Source organism: Talpa europaea (assembly GCF_964194135.1).
Source record: "Talpa europaea genome assembly, chromosome: 8".
Lineage (NCBI taxonomy): Eukaryota > Metazoa > Chordata > Mammalia > Eulipotyphla > Talpidae > Talpa > Talpa europaea.
Window position 1 is genome coordinate 33,073,499 of NC_140075.1, and position 19,637 is coordinate 33,093,135.

Sequence of the window (19,637 nt, forward strand, 5' to 3'; positions counted from 1 at the left end):
TGTAGAGCTATTCTGTAGTAGAGCGGGCAGCATCCCCTCTATAAATAGCAACTAGTTCCTGGTTTCCTAAAGTCAAACTAATGATGATTTTGAAGATCAACACTGTCCATTACCCTGTCCGTGACTCAAAATGAAGGACTCTTCCTGTCTGAAATAGATAATCTCCTGGGTGTCATCTTACTGCAGATACCCTTGACAGCAACAGGAACGAGTGATTCCGTCAGATTGCAACAGGTCCAGGTCAGTGTCTTGTAAGGTTGCCATGGTCCTGGAGAGCATCACGCAAACTTCTTCTTGGTGGCGGTGAACCTCTCCATGTACTAAAATCATGAGAGAAGAATATCTCTGGTATTTTGGCATGAGCATTTAAATATTAGCCTATTTCTTACTTAGGTTTTGGGATGATTTTTTTCCTCAGGTTATTACTGGATAGATCTGTTGCTTCATTTCCCACAAAATCTAAATGTAAATTTAAAGCACACAGTTTTGGCGTTTTCAACTTTTCCCTTTTTATTTTAATAGGAGATCTAAACACAAAGATGCTTTACAGTAAGCTGTGTCGAGGAAAAAGCCATCCTGACCCAATCCTGTCGGCTAATTCTTAGAACCCACCTTTCAAAACAGGGTACATATTCTATTAACATAAATGGGACTATACATGCATCCTGTAGCTGTAAATATTCATGTGGTTTCCTTTATCTTTCCCTTCTCAGGAACGGTGACTAGAAAAGCCTAAGTACTCTAATGCATACCTTATCATAGCCTTCCAGTTCTCGAAGTTTCTTTATCTCAAATAGGTTGCCTTCCACAGCAAGCAGACAGATCTGGGAATCACTAAGGATGCTCTGTGGAAGCATGCTGAGCTCAAGGCAATTCTCTTCTAGGCGAAGAACTTTCAGGCGAGGACAGCAAGATATTTTTACTGAGATCTGAGATATCTTTGAACCACAACAACAGAAAAGAATAGGAGAATGCATGAGCACCATACTGGTTGTTTTCTTTACTAAATTAAAACAAAAAAACTTTACTTATTTGTCCTAGTTCTCCTTTCTTTTTCTGCTTCCATTTTCTCACTACCTACTCATTCCAAAAGCATCTGTTATCTTGCTTCTGTTAACTACTCCCACTTTATTTTAAAAAAAAATTTCTGAAGGTCACCAGTAACTCTTTGGAAACAAAATGCTCTTGTAATAAAAACATTGCTTATTATAGAAAATTCGAGAATCACACAAGTTTGAAGAAAAAGTTACCTGTCATCCACCACCATAAATATTTTGGTACATTTACTGCCAATCTTCTGTCACAGATATGCCAATTGCTGCCAATATCAATGATTCATTGTCCTTATTCCTTATTTCATTTGACTGTTCTGTCCATTCTATGAAATTACTACTACTTGTACCTAAGTACTAAGGTTTTTCTCCCTATATTTTTTGAATTTCTGATTTTTGTTTTCCCTTCTTGTTTCTGTGGACTTTTTTTAAAGACTTATTTATTTTATGCATACAAGAACTGGGGTACAGGCCAGAGGTGCGGGAGGTGAGAGGATTTTCCAGAGACGGGGTGGGGAGCAGAACAGGCAGACTGACTGGCTGGGGACTGAACTCATGCTGCAGAGGCTGCAAATAGCTTCATAGTACTGTGTTTAACCCCTTGTGCCACCCGGGGAGGCCCTCTTATGGACATTTTTTAAGCAGCACCCCCTAATATTATTTTCTATTAACACTCAATGTATTTTTTTTAAGATTTATTTATTTATGCATACTAGAGCTGGAGTACAGGCCAGAGATGCAGGGGGTGAGAAGATTCACCAGAGACAGAGTGGGGAGCAGAACAGGCAGATGTACTGAAATACACTGTTGAGGGAAGCAGTGGATGAGACAGGAGAGGTCTGCTGCTCCATGTGGGTAGCTCCCTGGTTGGCTGGGGATGGAACTCATGCTGCAGAGGCTGTGGATGGCTTCATAGTTCTGCGCTTAACCCCTTGCACCACGAGGGAAGCTCCCATACTCAATGTATTTTCATATCTGTACACCTCTATTCCACACCTACAGCTCCGATTTTTAGTCAGACGTTTCCACTTGGATGATTTGCCATTGTAACCCAGCATGTCATTCTTAGTAGCACCTAAGAATATCTGTTATTCTTCTTTTAGGCACTGAAGCTCAATACCAGCCAATTACCTTTGACTCATTCTCCTCTCTTACCCTTTAAATGCTCCATGTTACCAAGTTATATTTACTCTGCCTGGTATCCTCTCAGGCTATCACCTGGGAGCTTGACAAGACTATAAATTCTCAGAATCTACCCCAGACCTACAGAATCAAACAATGAGGATGGAGGCCCAGTGATTCCTAACAAGCATTCAGGATACTGTGTACACTAAAATAGAACTGATTAAAGCATCAGCGTAGGTCAATGTGGAGTGCCCAACTAACACTGTTGCTTTATTTTTTCCAAATACTTTTTTCCCAAGAAAGCTTAAGAGGGCCTCCCTGGTTGTGCAAGGGGTTAAGCACAGTGTTGTGAAGCTATCCGCAGCCTCTGCAGCATGAGTTGGATCCCCGGCCAGCTGGCCAGGGAGCTACCCACATGGCACAGCAGACCTATCCTGACTTACCTGCTGCTCCACTCAGCAGTGTATTTCAGTCTGTCAGCCTGCCCTGTTCCCCACTCTGTCTCTGGTGAATCCTCTCACTGCCCCCCCATACCTCTGGCCTGTACCCCAGTTCCTGTATGCATAAATAAAAAAGCTTAAAAAAAAAAAAAAGCTTAAGAACATACAAAAATATCCACTTTAATGGAAAGATAAGGTCAATTTCCTCAAAAGACCAACAGAGGGCCTCCCCGGTGGCGCAGCGGTTGAGCGCTGGGTTGTGAAGCTGCCCGCGGCCTCTGCGGGGCGCCAGTTCGATCCCCGGCTGCTCCCCAGCCACCGGAGGAGGATCCCACATGGTGCGCAGAACTCTCCTGCCACCCGCTGCTCCCCTCAGCAGTGTACTTCAGTCCTTCTGCCTGCTCTGCTCCCCACTCTGGCTCTGGTGAATTCTCTCACCCTCCCGCGCTTCTGACTGTACCCAGTGCATGTATAAACAAAACAAACAAATAAAATAAATAAATAAATAAATAAAAACATGCCTCTATAGAAAAAAAAAAAAACTAAAAAAAAAAAAAAAAAGACCAACAGAATTTCATTATAATGTAAGGTTACTATAATCTATATAGTATGATTTTCTCCAGTGATTATTACTATAATGATTGTAGTGTTTTATATCTGTGTTATCCAATATGAAGCCACTAGTCACACATAAGGCTATTAAGCACTTGGAATATGGTTAATGGCAACCGAAGAACTGAGTTTTTAAATCTAGATTAAATGAATTTTATTAGCCACATGTGGCTACTGGCTACTGTACTGGACTACAGATCTAGAAGCATAGATCTAGAAAAACAAGACGACCTCATCTGTTTTAATGTTTCATCATTTGTGCCTTATATCTAGAGCAAAGATTGTTTCTCTAGATACATATTAACTGAAGAGCTTCTGAAGTAAACAGTTCTCAAATACTATAATTAAAGTTGTCCAAGAATACACCCCACTGACTGGGAAAAAAATCTTTGTACTCCATACAATTGATAAGGGACTCATCACAAAGATATACAAATAATTCACACGACTCAACAAAAACAAAGTAAACAATCCAGTCAGGAAATGGGCAGAAGAACTTAAAAGACATTTCTCCGAAGAGGAAATGCAAAAGGCCAACAGGCATATCAAAAAATGTTCAACATCCCTTATCATCAGGGAAATGCAAATCAAAAACACATTGAGATACCACCTTACACCAGTAAGAATGGCACATATCAAAAAAAAAAAAAAAAACAAAAAACAAGCAACAACAAATGTTGGTGAGTATGTGGTGAAAAAGGAACTCTCCCACTCTGCTGGTGGGAGTGAAAACTGGTCCAACCACTAAGGAAAGCTGTCTAGAGGTTCCTCAGTCTACTAAAAATGGAGCTACCATATGACCCGACAGTTCCACTCCTAGGGATCTACCCAAAGGACACAAAAACATTGATTCAAAAAAACACCTGTACCCCTATGTTTATGCAGCACTATTTATAATAGGCAAAACCGGGAAACAACCGAATTCCCAAAAATAGATGACTGGATCAAGAAAATGTGGTATATATATACACAATGGAATATTACTCAGCAATCAAAAAAGATAAACGCATGCCATTCGCAGTGTGAAAAAATAACAGTACAAAGCACAACAAAGCAAAAACAGACAATTATAAATCAGAGACATCCTGCAGGGGAGGAGGAGGGAGAGGGATCAGAGGGATGGAGGGAGTAGCACAGGGGATTATGGTGCGGGTGCATTGGGGAAGGAAATTCTATGGGGACTACACCTGGGTCGGGGGAAGCAAATATTGTTTAAAAATGAACAATGGTGTAAAAAATTAAAAAATAATTAAAAAAATAAGAAAATAAAGTTGTCCAAGAGTAAAATGGGCTATCTCTAGGAAGTCTAGCAATAAGAATTTTTAGTAAAAGGACATACACTGGATAAAGATATCCAAAAAAAGGACAACTGAATTACTGCTGATGTCCAATTCTGAACCTAAGAGTTTAAGCCTCTTTTCTATTCTATCTTCCTGACAGCTTTTTGCTAGATGATTAGAGAGGAGACTCAAAGAACTCTTCAAGATTTGTGAGGCAGTAGTTTAATTTTTTATAATATCTTACCCTGCTATTCACTATCAACCTCCAAAAAACACCTACACAACAAACACCAAGTGTCTCAACTAACTCCATGGCATTTTGGGCTTTAAAATTAAGCCAGCCGGGCCTCCCTGGTGGCGCAGCGGTTGAGCGCTGAGTTGCGAAGCTGCCAGCAGCCTCTGCGACTCCGGTTCGATCCCCGGCTGCTCCCCGGCCACTGGAGGAGGGTTCCGCATGGCGCGCAGACCTCTCGTGCTGCCCGCTGCTCCCCTCACCAGTGTATTTCGGTCCTTCTGCCTGCTCTGCTCCCTGCTCTGGCTCTGGTGAATTCTCTCACCCTCCCGTGCTTCTGACTGTACCCAGTGCTTGTATAAATAAATAATCTTTAAAAAAATAAATAAATAAAATTAAGCCAGCCCATAGAATGTACCTCTCATCTGGCTTCATACACCTAGTTCTAGGATTACAGTTTTAGGAACAAGGGGTATATGTATAGGAAAAACTCCTTAAGCTCTAGACCTGATTCTGGTTGAGATTGAGTTCGATGATCTGCAGGTCCCCCACTATATCGGGTATGCTTCGAATCTGGTTTTTGGAGAGATCCACCACATCCAGGTGCCGTAGGCTACAAAGTTGGGGTGGTAGGGCTCCCAGTTGGTTCCCAGAGAGGCTCAGGGTCTTGAGGGCAGAAAGCTGCCCAAAGGTAGATGGCAGCTCTCTCAAGTGATTGTTGTTTAAGCTTAGCGTTTCTAGTTTTTTCAGATTGCACAACTCATCAGGAAGAACAGCTAGCAAAAAGTAAACAAACAAACAAATAATAAAGCATTTATGTGTATAAGTGGTTCCTTTTGTAAAGGGGTCTCAGCACAACGGGACAGCAAATTTTCTGCTATTGGAAGGCTGGTCCCTTCTCATTCCATCCCTCCCTCCCAAATTAGCAACAAAACCTGTTTTGTTTACATCCCAGAGACATCTTCCCTTTCATGTCCAAATTAACCCAGCACCAATCATTTAACACGAGAGGAGACTTGCAAATGTAATTAGGAAAGGTAGAAAGCTTCAAGAACTCTGACATTCTCCTGCGTCTTGAGCTCTCTGAACGGTTTCATAACCATAAAAACCAGCTTGAGCGAGAAAACCACCCTTAACTGCGAGATCACTAGCGAAAGCTTCCCAGGCGCAAAAGCCATACTCAGTTTGTTGTTGTTCAAGGAGAGGCTCTTCAGCAGAGTGAACTTCCCTATAATCATAGGGGGCAGGCTCTCGATCTTGTTGCTGGACAAGTCGATGGTCCTGAGATTGCTCGTCAGCTTCTGCAACTCTGAGGGAAACTGGAGAAAGAGGTTCACAGCGCGGGGAATCCCTCACCGATTAACTTCACCGTCCCCGCTGTCCCTAACCCTTTAAATTCCCTGGTTGGGTCCCTCCCAGCCTCACCTCGGTCAGTCCACGGTCCTTAAGCTGAAAGACACCAGTTTTCTGAGCCGTTTCTACATGGGCGCGGAGGGCACTGTTTCCCATCCTTGCGCCGCGGTTAAGGTTCCTGCGGAAAGGAAGCGCAGCTGTCACCCCTAATCCAGGCACCCAGCCACCCCGTCGGTGTCCTTGCTGGATCTCATGCCCCAGTTTCACCTTCTGCAGATCCCAGGATCTTAGGGGCAGCCCCAAAGTGGCAAGGAAGTAAGGGAAGAACAGCAAACCAACCACCAGGCCCTGCCGCTTTGCGGTTCTTCGCAGAGTAGATGCCCCCGGGAGCTTATCGGGGGCTTGAGCTCACTCGACTGCTCCTACCCTTGAGCTCACTCGACTGCTCAGAAAGGGAAGCCCCAGCCCTGGTGCTCGCCGGGGATGCGCTCCCCGGGCTTCCGCCTAGGAGGAAACGCCCTGTGACGTCATCGGTCCGCGCGGCGCGTTCGCTCGTGTCCCACTCTGCGCGCCGGCGGGGTCGGCGCCTCCCGCCATGGCCGCCGCCAACCCCTGGGATCCGGCGTCCGAGCCCAACGCTGCCGGGCTGCTGCTGGGCCATTTCGTAGCTTCGGGAACGGTCACTGAGGTGCGCGGGCGGTGATGGCGTCATGAAGGGGGGGCGGGCGTGGCGACAGAAGGTAGCTGTGAGGTGGGAGTGCTGATGGCTTGTCCTAAATAGAGTAAGCGGAGCCCCTGACAGGCTGCAGCAGTGACCTTTCTGCGAAAGCAGGGCTTGGAGAAGATGGTGTTTCGAGTAGTGTTTCTCGTGTCTGCAGGCGGGTTATCCCAGGTCAGTTCGTGGGAGATAATGTAGAACAGTGTTCCCCGACCCCACCCCCTTTTTTGGTCCTGTGATGGCGCCTCTAGATTGTAATGGGTGGAGGGGCTGGGAAATACGGGTAGGTGGTCCACACGCACGTTCCCGAACAACATCGCCCCTTTGTGTGAGGTATCGAAGCATATTTGGGGTCGGAGGGGGTTCGGGAGAGCTCCAGGGGAAGTATCTTTAAAAACAAACAAAAAATCTACAAAAGTACTGGTGAAAAAGATCTGAAGGACTTTGGGACTTGGGTGGAGTGGAGAAAGAGATTGATTTTGAGTAGGAAAGGAGAGATTATTCCATCGGGTTTTAGGTTGGGCTGTAGTTTTAGATTGGGCAAAGAAGAGTTTATTCATAGGCCAAAGAGAAAGCTAGAGAGAGAAACTGAAGATGTAGGAAATAATAGGGTAGACGTGACAAGGGTGGGGAACGTGGGGTGGAGGGAGGGAAATAAATTTTGAGATACAGAAGAAGTTTGATTTTACTAAAAAGGAAACTGTAAAGTAGAAAGGTAAAATCATCTGCCGAGATTAGCAGTATGTACATGGAGGATTAATGGAAAATACGTAATTTTTTTATATTTAGAAGAGTCATTAGACAATTCAGTTACCTTACAGTAATTATAAGATGAAGAAACGAAAGCCTAAGGAGACCAAGAAACTAACTGGGTCACTCAACTAATGAAGTAAAATTAGAGCCTGAAGGCTCCCTTTTCTGTCACACTGTATCATCTCTAAGATGAACCTCATAACGATATTGTTGCAATATCTTGAAAGAGTTTCAGCTTCTTTTGCAGAACGCTCCTAGATAAATTGGATACCTAGTAACCACATGTTCCAGATTGGGGGACTGGATGGGGGTGAGGGGTAGTAATGAGTCCATGGGAAAATAAAACAACCACAGCACTTCTCACTCCTCACCATCCTCACTTCTCTGACGTTTTCTTATGTTGCCTAGTACTTTCACTTGTCCAATTATGCAACGAAGTAATTTGGTAAATTCATACTATAAAACATTTGGGATTAATTCTTTTAGAGGCTATTGGTAGGAGATAAACACCTAAACCAGAGTCTCCAGTGAGAACATTTTAGGCAGATAGGTAATCTGTTTGGTAGTTGTTTGGGGGAAGAATCTTCCTAGTGTCCTTCAACCAATTAGACAACTTTTACTTGTTTTTCCTACAGGTAAAATCTGCCACTCTGTAGCACCTTAACATCCCCCCCACCCCCCTACCCTCAACCCCTCCAATCTTGTGGCACAGCTAGTTCCAGTGAAGAAATTTTACAGATTTATAGCATGATTTTTCTTTCAGCAAACTTTACATACGAAAACCTATTTTTTTAGAAATATTTACCATTTATCCTTTGAAAATGATTTGTTCTATGACCCCCTTTTGTTATTCTTTCAGTGCCCAATTATTCCACATGCATTAAAAATTAAAAGTGATGCCTAAAATTATACAACTTTGTATGTAGCCTTTTGAACTTTGTTCTGTTTTGATCTGCTTATTGAAGAATGATTTGGGGAAAGAAAGGTATGGTTAACTATCTGTAGGATAATAGGGAGGTATTTTAGTTTATGTCCTAGGACTGCTCTACTTGTCTTATATCCTAGATATTTTTCTGGCAAGCTTGAGTGAATCATGGCATCTTAATGAAAGCTCCCTCTACTGACAATGGGTAAAATAAGGATGGGACCTACCAAAACATCTCAACATCTATTATTTTCACTTACCTCTGCCCTGTCCTCTTCTTCACACCCTTCCCCATTTCAGAGCCTCTGCTCTTTACTCTTCTGCTATATTGCCTCCCTTTTAATGTTCCCCAGCTGCAATGAGAACAGGAAAAAAAAAAAAAAAAGGATGCCTACAGATGCAAGTACACATGTGAGAGAGAGAGAAAAAAATGCTATAAAATTTTTTATATTTAGTATAGTGGTTCTGGATTTCTAGCTTCTTTTTTAGCGACAAAGTAAACAGAAATACTCTACACAAACTCTCTTAGGACCCTTTCATTTTTAGAGTCCCTTTGCCCCAGTGACATGTAAAGTATGGAATATATAAAAGTAACTAGACTTTTCAAGAGTCCCCATTTCTTCCTTTTTTTTTTTTTCCTGTTATAAAAGGTATGGGTTAAGTCAAAATACTCAAATAGTTAGGATTCATTTCCTAGAGGAATTTGGCTGCTCTTTCTTTCCATTCTCCTTTTTGACTCACCCTTTCTTGAACGTTCTCTTTTCCCTCTGGTTTCTTTTGCATGTTCTTGGCTGTGCTTCATCACCCTCTTGTTAAACCCAACAACCTGGAGAGATGGAGCAATAATAGCGAGTGAGTGGGTTACAATGAGAAATTAGATATGTTTTTACTTTATTTACCTTCTTCCTAAAAGAGAGCAGAAAGAAAAGTGAAAGTCAGACTGATGGAAACATAAAATATTCACTGTTTCTCATTTCAGCCCTAATACACAGTGTAAAGTTGAAATAATACTTAAGCTCTCTGTCCTCAATTTTGTCATCAGTAAAATATCTTGTATTAACTACTTTAGTGAATGGCATAACTATCTGTCCAGTCACCTGAAGCAGAATCTTTGGAGTCAGTATTGACTTGCCTTTATACCTCACTCCCCATACCGTTTAGGATTTATCAGTTTCATCTTCCAAGGATTCATATGTCTGTCTTTTTTTGTTTTTGTTGTTGGCTAGTTATCACAGTGGGGTGGTTTTTTTTATTATTGTGTAAAATACACATAACATAAAGTTTGCCATTTTAACCATATTAAAGTTTACAAATTCAGTGACATGAAGTATATTCACAATGTTGTGAAACTATTTTCAAAACATTATCCCCAGTGGAAACCCCACCCTATTAAGCAATAACTCCCTATTCCTTCCTTCCCCAACCCCATTAGTTTTATTTTCCATGCTACCCCTGTTTAAATATCTATGTATTATTTATGATCATGTTACTTCTTCAACAGGAAACTGTCAGTTGCCCTCATTTTTGGCATTATGATTGTTTATCATAACACTAAAGATCTTCCATGATTATGCTGGCAACTAGATTTCCACCTTCATCTTCCACCTTGTTAGTTGGGGGAACACATTTATTTGTGCTGACAGTTATTGAGCATTTGTAACATTTAATTCTTTCTATTTTGAATACCTTTTTCTTCAGTCCATCATGAGCTTGCTAACAGCAGAGAGCTTGTTTTCTTCATTTTTCGTATCTTACATTGCCTACTCAGCAAATGTTTATAAAATTGATAGTCAGTAAACTTTTGCTATGAAGGACCAGAGAGTAAATATGTGAGGTATTTTTAGTCCATAGGCTGTTATGGTATAAAGGCAGCCAGAGATAGTACGTAAATGAATAAAGAAGTTGAGTTTCAAGAAAACTTTATTCTGGACCCTGAAATTTGAATTTCATGTAATTTTTATATGTCAAAAACCAATATGTCCCCCCAACAATTAAAAAATATAAAAATAATTGTTAGTTCATGGGCTATACAGAAGCAGGAGGTAGGCTACATTTAGTTCATGGGCTTTAGTTTCTTAACCCCTGCCCTAGGTGATCTCTAAAGTTCTTTCCTGTGCTAATATTCTAGAAAAGAAGAAGAGTATACAGAAAATTAGAGATTCAAGGGGTAAACAATGCTTTTACTCTGATATAACCTAAAACTGAAGGAAGCAATATAATGGAGCATAATAGAATGAAAGGATAAGAAGGAGGGGGTTGTCTTTTTAGAATAATTCTGTCTGGACAAAACATTCCTTTATTTCAGAGAGTGAGAATGTAAAAATAGACAGTATGTATGACTTGTAGACAATAATAGAGAGCATTTAACAAATCATGCAAGTGATTCCGTGAGAGTGGGGCTGAGGGTTTTGATTTTAGCCTCGGGAAGGTTAGAGAGACTAGGTCCTGGTCATTTATGTACAAGTGATTCTCTAGCAATATTAGCCTTAGAATCCTTTGATGAACTATCAGTAATGTAAGTTTATTATGTATTATACTTTAGGTTTTAAAAACAGAAAATATACATTACTTCTGTACTCTGTAATTTTTTTTGGGGGGGGCAGTGTTGGGCCTAAATAGCCTTATATTTTAGACCTGTGAACATGCCATTCCAATGCACAAGGAAACTTCTGTAACATATTGCTGTGCTCTCTGTTCACTTACCAATAGGAAATGTTAAATATAGCTAAGAATTCACCTTCTTGCTTTGAGAACTTCTCCAGAGGACAGCAGATCACAGATATTCAAGCTGAAATTAACCAGGTAATTTATGTTGGACTTTTTGCTTTCTACTTCTAGTACAGGGAAAAAAGCCTTAATTGGTTCCAACTGCAATTCTCTTGTATTTAAAATAGTGTCTAGCACATAGCTGTTTATTTTTTAATTTTAGTAGTTAAATAGTGGTAATAATAATAATAATGATGGTAATAGTAGTAGCAACAGTAGCAGCAACAGGACTTGAACACCAAAATGAAAAGCTTCAGTAAATCCTCTGTATTCCTAACAAATCATTCTCTTATAGCCCCTAAATATTCTTGGGCTTAAAGACTATCCAGTTTCATCAAAGTTTAAGCCTTTAAGTCAGGCTACTTTCTGACTGAGCTACACATTACTTTTGTTCCTAATGTAGAAAAACCTGGAAATTGAACTCCTACAACTAGAAAAAGATACAGCAGATGTTGTTCATCCTTTCTTTTTGGGTAAGTGATTTGGTTAAGTACACGATCATCAGAATTTCAACTTTTTTGGGAGGTTACCTTATTAAGCACCAGACAGTCCTGTTGATTCAACTAGTATAAACAGCACAGAAAATGACCAAGTTGGGTGCCCCTCAAAGTCAGGAAAGCAGGCCTCCCTGGTGGTGCAATGGTTAAGACACAGCCTATGAAGCTGTCCATAGCCACTGCAGCACAAGTTCAATCCCCAGCCAGGGAGATACCCACATGGCACAGCAGACCTCCTGGCTCACCCGCTGCTCCTTTCAGCAGATGTATTTCAGTACATCTTGCCTGTTCTATTCCCCACTCTGTCTCTGGTGAATCCTCTCATCCCCCCCACACCTCTGGCTTGTACCCCAGTTCTTGTATGCATAAATAAAAAAATCTTCAAAAAAAGAAGTCAGGAAAGCTTGAAAGACAATGAAAAGCTTTGGATTTTCCAGATTAAAAGGATACTAAAAGGACATGATAGTTAAAGTACAGTGTGGTCATAGGTTGAATATTTTATTAGAAAACAATTTTTTTTCTGTAAAGAATTATTGGAACACTTGATGATGTTTAAATATGGATTGTTTTAAATGTTAGTAGTATTTTACCAGTGTTAAATATTTTAGATACTTATAGTTATATAAAAGAATATTATTATTCTTGGGAAATACATGCAGAAGTTAGTGGTGAAAGGGGTGAAAGGCCATGATATCTGCAACTTAATGTCAAGAGGGTAAAAAAAAAATACTATGTTTGTGTGTGTGTGTGTGTATACATACACATACATGCATCCATGGAAAGATATGCAGAGAAAGAGGAAATTGTAGCCAGATGTTAACAATTGGTGAAATGTTTAGGGGCATTCAGTAAACTATTCTTGAAACTTTTCTATAAGTTTGATGTATTTTCAAAATAAGAATTTAGAAGAAGAGGGCTTCCCTGGTGGTGCAAGGGGTTAAGTCTCAGCACTGTGAAGCTGTCAGCAGCCACTGCAGCATAAGTTCAATCCCCAACCAGGGAGCTGACCTACATGGTGGAGGAGACCTCTCCTGACTCGCCTGCTGCTTCCCTCAGCAGTGTATTTCAGACAATCTGCCTGTTCTGTTCTCCACTCTGTCTCTGGTGAATTCTCTCACCCCCTGCACCTCTGGCCTGTATCCCAATTCTCGTATGCATAAATAAATAAATCTTTTAAAAAAAAGAATTTAGGGCCTCCGCTGGTAGCGCAGTGGTTGAGTACTGGGCTGCGAAACTGCCCACAGCCTCTGCAGCGCCGGTTCAATCCCGGCCGCCGGCGAAGGTCCCACATGGTGCAACAGACTTCTGCTGCCCGCCGCTCCCCTCAGCAGTGTATTTCATCAAGTCTGCCTGTTCTGTTCCCCGCTGTCTCTGGTGAATTATCTCGCCTTCTCGCGCTTCTGACTACCCAGTGCTTGTATAAATAAATAAATTAAAAAAAAAAAAAGAATTTAGAAGCAGAGATAGCTGACAACCATTAATTGAATTATGGAGAAAATATTGAGAAAATCAAAAATAGTTTATAAGACAAAGGTGGCTTTTAGTGTTCAATGTAGAATATCAGTGGCAAAAATGAGAAAAGACTATGTGAAGAATATAACTCTGGCTATAAAAACTGAATTAGGAGTTGAGTTGAAAAAAACTTAGAAATAATTTAGCACTGGATTTGGTTGTTAGTTGAAAAGTAAGAGAAAATAGTTAAAAGTAAAACTGATACTGCTATTAAAGATAGCAAAGGGAAGCTGTTTAGAGGGAATTGGTAGGATTGATTTTTGACATTGATCTTATCAAACCAAAGCAAAGAAGAAACCTTTAATAATTTCAAAACTTGTCCTATTTCTTTTTTTTTTTAAGATTTATTTATTTATTTATACAAGAACCGGGGTAGGTACAGGCCAGATTCGCGGGAGGGTGAGAGGATTCACCAGAGACAGAGCGGGGAACAGAACAGGCAGATTGACAAAACAGCAGTGGGCGAGACAGGAGAGGCCTGCTGCGCCACGTGGGACCTTTGCCAGCTGGCTGGGATCTAACCAGCCGGGATCAAACCATCGCTGCTGAGGCTACGGACAGCTTCACAGTGTGGCGCTCAACAGCCTGTGCCACCAGGGAAGGCCCTACTTGTCCTATTTCTAACTGTAATTATTGTTTCTGGTTTGGTAGCTCAGAAGTGTCAAATTCTGCAAAGCATGAATGCTCATTTGGAAGCGGTGCTAAAAGAGAAGCGGTCCCTAAGGCAAAGACTGTTGAAACCCATGTGCCAGGAAAACTTGCCTATTGAAGCTGTCTATCACAGGTTAGACTAAAAAGTAGAGATTGTTACATATCTTTTTACAGGTAATTTTTAGACAGTAGTTATTTTATAGTATAAATCATAAAGCAATGCTCTAGTGATTGTATATGTTAACATTATTACTAGTTATGATATATCAAACTAGAAAGAAAATCCTTTGCTTTTTTAAAAAATTATTTATTTATTTATATTTTATGTCATTTTTCATTTTTTTTTTACAATGTTTGCTTTCTTTTCTCAGGTGTAGCTCCCATAGAATTCCTACCACCAGTTCACCTGTGCGCTATCACCATAGTCCCTGTGCTCTTTCCGCCCTGTTTTGATTCCTCTCCCTCCCCCACCCCTGCAGAATGTCTCTGATTTATAGTTGTCTGTTTATTTTTGTTTTGTTTTGTTGCATTTTTTATTTTTTTTTTCCCCATGATTCCTTGTTTGGTTCCCCTATATTCCTCCTATAAGTAAAACCATCCGATAGAAAATCCTTTGCTTTTAAAGAGTTATAAGCTGTGGCAAAGAGAAGAGTTCCTTTCACCTATTATTTTGGGAATTACACATTATGACTTTAATGAAAGAAATTAGATCTGTAATATAAAGTTAGGTGGTTAAAGATCATTTTTGATATGTATAGATTGTCTTCTATGAAGGAAATTTATTGTTGCATTAATGTTGCCTATATACCAAAATTCTGTTGGGGAGTTAAGCCGCGGCAGATGAAAAAAATGTGAACTGAAGGAGAGAAAATAACTTGAGTTCTGGTCTCATCTCTGCCGTTTATATGTCTCAAAGCCTTGGGCAAATGATTTCAATTTTTGCATAGGTTTCCCATTTCATACAATGGGGATACTTTCTATTGCTCGCTTCCTCATAGGGGTATTACAAGTTATCAAATTGAAAATGGAGTTTATTAATATTAAATAGTAATAAAATAAGGAATCAGGCATTTGGGAATCTGATCACTAACTTTCTCCACCAGTGCCTTACTAGCTGACCTTTGCTTAATGTCATATTTTGTTATCTTGTAGTAAATTAATGGATATTAAAAATCTCATTCTTGTGTATCTTAGAATCTATTCAGTACAGTACAATACCATTAATGTGTATATTATATATTTCATACACACACAAACACATACACACACATACATACACACACCAGAAGAACTGAGTAGTGATTGTAAAGCATTTTGCAAATGCACAGATTCAAAATAGTTGTAAGTATATAGGCTTTTCAGTGAGGTACATGATACTTATTGCCTTCACTCTCCACCAACAATGAATAGATTGAATTGGAATGAGGTTTTAACTAGAAAAATGCCTTTATATCTGTGAGAGAATTGTTGACATTGAGGTTTGTCTAACATTAGTTTGGGTTCCAGGTAAGAGCAGCACCGTCTCTGTTTCCATGACAGGTTAAGTCTTGCTAAAAGTAAGACTTTTACTCTTGCAGGCATATGGTGCATTTGCTGGAGTTGGCAGTGACTTTCATTGAGAGATTAGAAACCCATCTTGAAACAATTAGAAATATCCCTCACTTGGATGCAAATCTAAAGAAAATGGTAAGTGTAACAATAGTATGTAAAAGTACCTCATCACTGCCTACCACATTATTTAGCTGTCTTTAGTTCTTTTATGTAAGAATCTCATGTGTAATCTCCTTGTTTAACTCTTTGATAGCTAATATTATGAACTAATTTTTTTTTAAAGATTTATTTATTTATTTATACAAGCACTGGGTACAGTCAGAAGCGCAGGAGGGTGAGAGAATTCACCAGAGCCAGAGCGGGGAGCAGAGCAGGCAGAAGGACCGAAGTACACTGCTCAGGGGAGCAGCGGGCGGCAGGAGAGGTCTGCGCGCCATGTGGGACCCTCCTCTGGTGGCCGGGGAGCAGCCGGGGATCTAACTGGCGCTGCAAAGGCTGAGGGCAGCTTCGCAACCCCGCGCTCAACCACAGCGCCACCGGGGAGGCCCTGAACTAATTTTTTTAAATCAAGATGCCCTTTTATACTATGTTTAGAAGTCACTTTATAGTCTTCATGTAAGGGACTATACTGTAGTTATCATGAGAGAGAAACAGATGATCAGATTAGTCTCTCTCTTCAGATTTTCAGGGTTTATTGAGAGAGTAGTATTTTATTTGCACAATGAGTACAGCAGAAAATTAGAAAGAAGATGCTATCTATTAAGCATATTTCGGGTTAACTTTTACTCCTTATTTTAAGGAAACTTAACTTTCAGGTCTACTTTTACTCCTTATTGTAAGGAAACTTAATTTCCAGGTCTATTTTTGCTCTTATTGTAAGGAAACTAAATTTTCAGGGCTACTTTTTGTTCTTTATTGTACGGAAACTAAAGTTTTATAAAAAGGTATCTTTAAAAAAGAAATTTCCTGTGCTTAAATGACTTGCTTGACTTTAGTTTAATATCAGTACTGTACTCATGTAAAAAGCCAAACATTAATTTCTTTTTCATCTGCCAAAAGACTCCACAGCATTCTAAAACTGCCTTTACTAATTTTAATAACAAAGACTGTTTAGGTAATATAATAATCTTGTTACTCTGTACTCTCAGGCTTGGTTAACTGAGAAATCTTATTCTGTCAGTATTGTCATGTCATGTCAATGCAGCAAGCACAAACAAAGGGATTACTACCACTTTCGGGAGTTTATAAGTAGGAGGGGGGTAAGAATACTGAAGTTTTATATAGAAGTTAGTAATGAGCTGAATCTTGAAGAACAGTGAAATTGGACAAAGAATGCTTTGGCCAAAAGCAGCATGTGAGGAAAAACATGACAATAAAGGTACAAATGTAATTCAGGAGAACAGTGGTCCTACACTTTGGCTGATGCTGAAACCAGACTAAGAAGTTTAGACTTCACTGTCTGAATACTGGAGCGCCAATAACTTCGTTTTGTTTTGTAGAGTAGGGCACAGAGAAGTGACTTGGGTTGAGCCTTACTAATAGTATGGCAAATAACATCAGCATCACTTGGTAACTTGTTCCAAAGGCAGAACTGTAGACTTCATTGAACTTGACCTTTAGAATCTGATCCTATGTTTTAACAAACTCCTGGTGATTCCTGTGCATATTAAAGTTTGATAAGCTGTGGGTTAGAGGACTAGGCAGAAGAACTAAATTGGACAAACTTGGAGACTAAATATAATTGTTCAGATAATAAATTTAAAACAGGAAAAGAAAAGATTGTGTAGATTTTTGGATTTTGGAGGTCAAATTTCCAAACTTGGCTGCTATTTGAACAAGGGACACATCCAAGGTAATGAGTGTCTAGCCTTGGTGACTTGAGGATGAGGATGATCAAGAAGTGAAAGGGGGGGGGCGGTGAGGGCCACAATTTTAAGGAGCCCTTGTATTAAAGGCCTGGAGAAGGTAAGGTTTTAACTTTTGGTATTTTAACCTTTTGTAATATAATGATGAATTATTGACAGATGTTATTTCTCTCCTATTTTTTCCTTCTTCAAATACTACAGAGCAAAGCTTTAGCAAAGATGGATATTTTGGTGACTAAAACAGAAGAACTGGCAGAAAATATACTCCAGTGGCGAGAACAACAAAAGGAAGTCTCGTCTTGTATCCCCAAGATATTAGCTGAAGAAAACTATCTTCATAAACATTATCTTCATAAACATGATGTTATAATTCCTCCTTTACCTTTTACTTCTAAAGCTCATGTCCAAACTAGTAATACCAAGTGATCATGAACTATTTATTTTTGCTTAAATATATGTAGTCCTGTGAAGTTCATTTCTAATCAGCTGTAACAAGGGTATTTATAGATTTTACTGCTAGTGATACTTAAAAAGCCCTCTTTATATTGAAGTATTAAGATCCCAAGTTCATTAAGACCAAACTGAATTTTCCTTTATGTTTCATATATTTTCATTCCACTTTTCATTGAAACTAGTCAAGATCAAATGTAACTGACAGGGCGCCTCCCTGGTGGCGCAGTGGTTGGGGCGCAGCCTATGGGGCGGTCCACAGCCGCTGCAGCACGAGTTCAATCCCCAGCCAGGGAGCAACCCACATGGTGCAGCTGACCTCTTCTGTCTTGCCTGCTGCTCCCCTCAGCAGTGTGTTTCAGCACATCTGCCTGGTTGGCTCCCCACGTCTCTGGTGAATCCTCTCACTCCCCGCACTTCTGGCCTGTATTCCAGTTCTTGTATGCATTAATAAATAAACCTTAAAAAAATATCCTGCTAAAACAACCAGGGATTTTGTTTTGAAGCTGACTTTTGCAAATGAGATATAAAAGACTGGTGATACTATTCTTAAACACTGCCTAGACACTTAAGCAACACTTTTAGTTGTATTTCACCAGAAATTTATTCAAGCCGAGCCTTGGTTTCAAACATCTTACTGTTTTTTTCTTTGTGTGTTTTCCTGTGTGCTTGTGTGTGTGTGTGTGTGTATGTTCACAAATATAAATATGACTAGTTGTATATGTATATTTTTTTGGTCTATTTTGACTGTAAAATAAAAACAAACTTGTTTCTAACTAAAATTTTGTGGTCCTCGTCTGAATCTTATGTGGAAGAAGATTCTCTGTTTTCTTACACAATTAAAATGCAGACATACAAGCTGTCTAATTCACAAGTTTGAAATAAGTTGAGCGTGAGGTGTACCTCCAAATGAAAAGCTAATTTATTGCTATGCTAGTAAAAAAGGAAAAATGAAAGAAAAACCAGGCAGAACAGTCTTTTCAAAGCCGTATCATCATTATGATGGAAGTGAATTTGTAAATCCCACACATCTCCCTAGTGTAAAAGAGACATTCCAGAGCTATTTTTTTGTTGTAAGTATCCACATGCCCAAAAATTGAATTTAAAATGTTGATCAGTAGTTCTATTTTTTATTTCCCTGCAAAGTAACAGTGAGTAGAGAAGCCATTCAGAAGATAAGGGTTGCAGGTGAATCTGAACTGTAAATCTGCTATTCTGATCTTTACTCTGGGGGTGAGTATTTTTATTTTTTAATTTTTAATTTTTTAATATTTGCTCAACTCCCTCAGGTTGAGTCCCCATAGAATTTCCTTCTGGGAGTGAGTATTTTTAAAAAGAAATGAGAGCGAGCGACTGAATAGGTTAACAGCTTTTGGAGTATGCCTGACATTGAAAGGTACCACAGGGACACACTGCCTGTTAACGTACAGTAATAGCCTCATCCTTCCCCACTTCTCAGACTAGTCTCAAAACTACAGCCAGAATAATCATTTAAAAATATAACCCAAAAATACCGGATGGTCTCACTCATAACAGGAATCTAGAAAACTTAAATAAGGGACCAGGAAAATGAATATAAGAAAGTGAAAATCAAAATCAACAAAAAACTTATGAACCAGAGACACTTTTTGGGGGGTGGGGGGCGGGAGGGGAGGGATTGGGGTCAGAATGGGGGGGTTGCAATTGTATGGGGAATATAAAAATAAAATTTATTATTTAAAAAATATATATATAACCCAGATCATTTTCCTCTTCTTAAAACTGCCATGGTTTTCTAGTGCACCTGAAGTCCAAAAACTTGACTGGTCTAATGCTACCCTCTTTGGCTCTCCCGGGTCACCTTTTTCGTAAGTGC

At 39.8% G+C, this 19,637-nt stretch overlaps 2 protein-coding genes across 3 annotated transcripts; one reads left to right on the top strand and one right to left on the bottom strand.

Moving 5' to 3' along the window:
• Positions 1-278: 278 nt before the first annotated feature.
• LRRC57 (leucine rich repeat containing 57) lies at positions 279-6,250 on the bottom strand (the record flags this gene model as incomplete). Its single annotated transcript, XM_084239808.1, has 5 exons — positions 279-320; positions 753-938; positions 5,249-5,517; positions 5,922-6,060; positions 6,167-6,250. 5 exons carry the CDS (start codon positions 6,248-6,250, stop codon positions 279-281), a joined length of 720 nt encoding a protein of 239 aa, XP_084095934.1.
• A 439-nt stretch (positions 6,251-6,689) lies between these two features.
• Positions 6,690-17,758, top strand: HAUS2 (HAUS augmin like complex subunit 2; the record flags this gene model as incomplete). 2 transcript variants are annotated; one of them, XM_084239887.1, is made up of 6 exons in its annotated part: positions 6,690-6,782; positions 11,200-11,292; positions 11,660-11,729; positions 13,917-14,049; positions 15,494-15,602; positions 17,534-17,758. In XM_084239887.1, the coding sequence occupies 6 exons, from the start codon at positions 6,690-6,692 to the stop codon at positions 17,756-17,758; spliced, it is 723 nt and encodes a 240-aa protein (XP_084096013.1). The 2 variants fall into 2 exon arrangements, with proteins under 2 accessions (XP_084096013.1, XP_084096014.1); XM_084239888.1 differs by lacking the exon at positions 11,200-11,292.
• Positions 17,759-19,637: the final 1,879 nt, after the last annotated feature.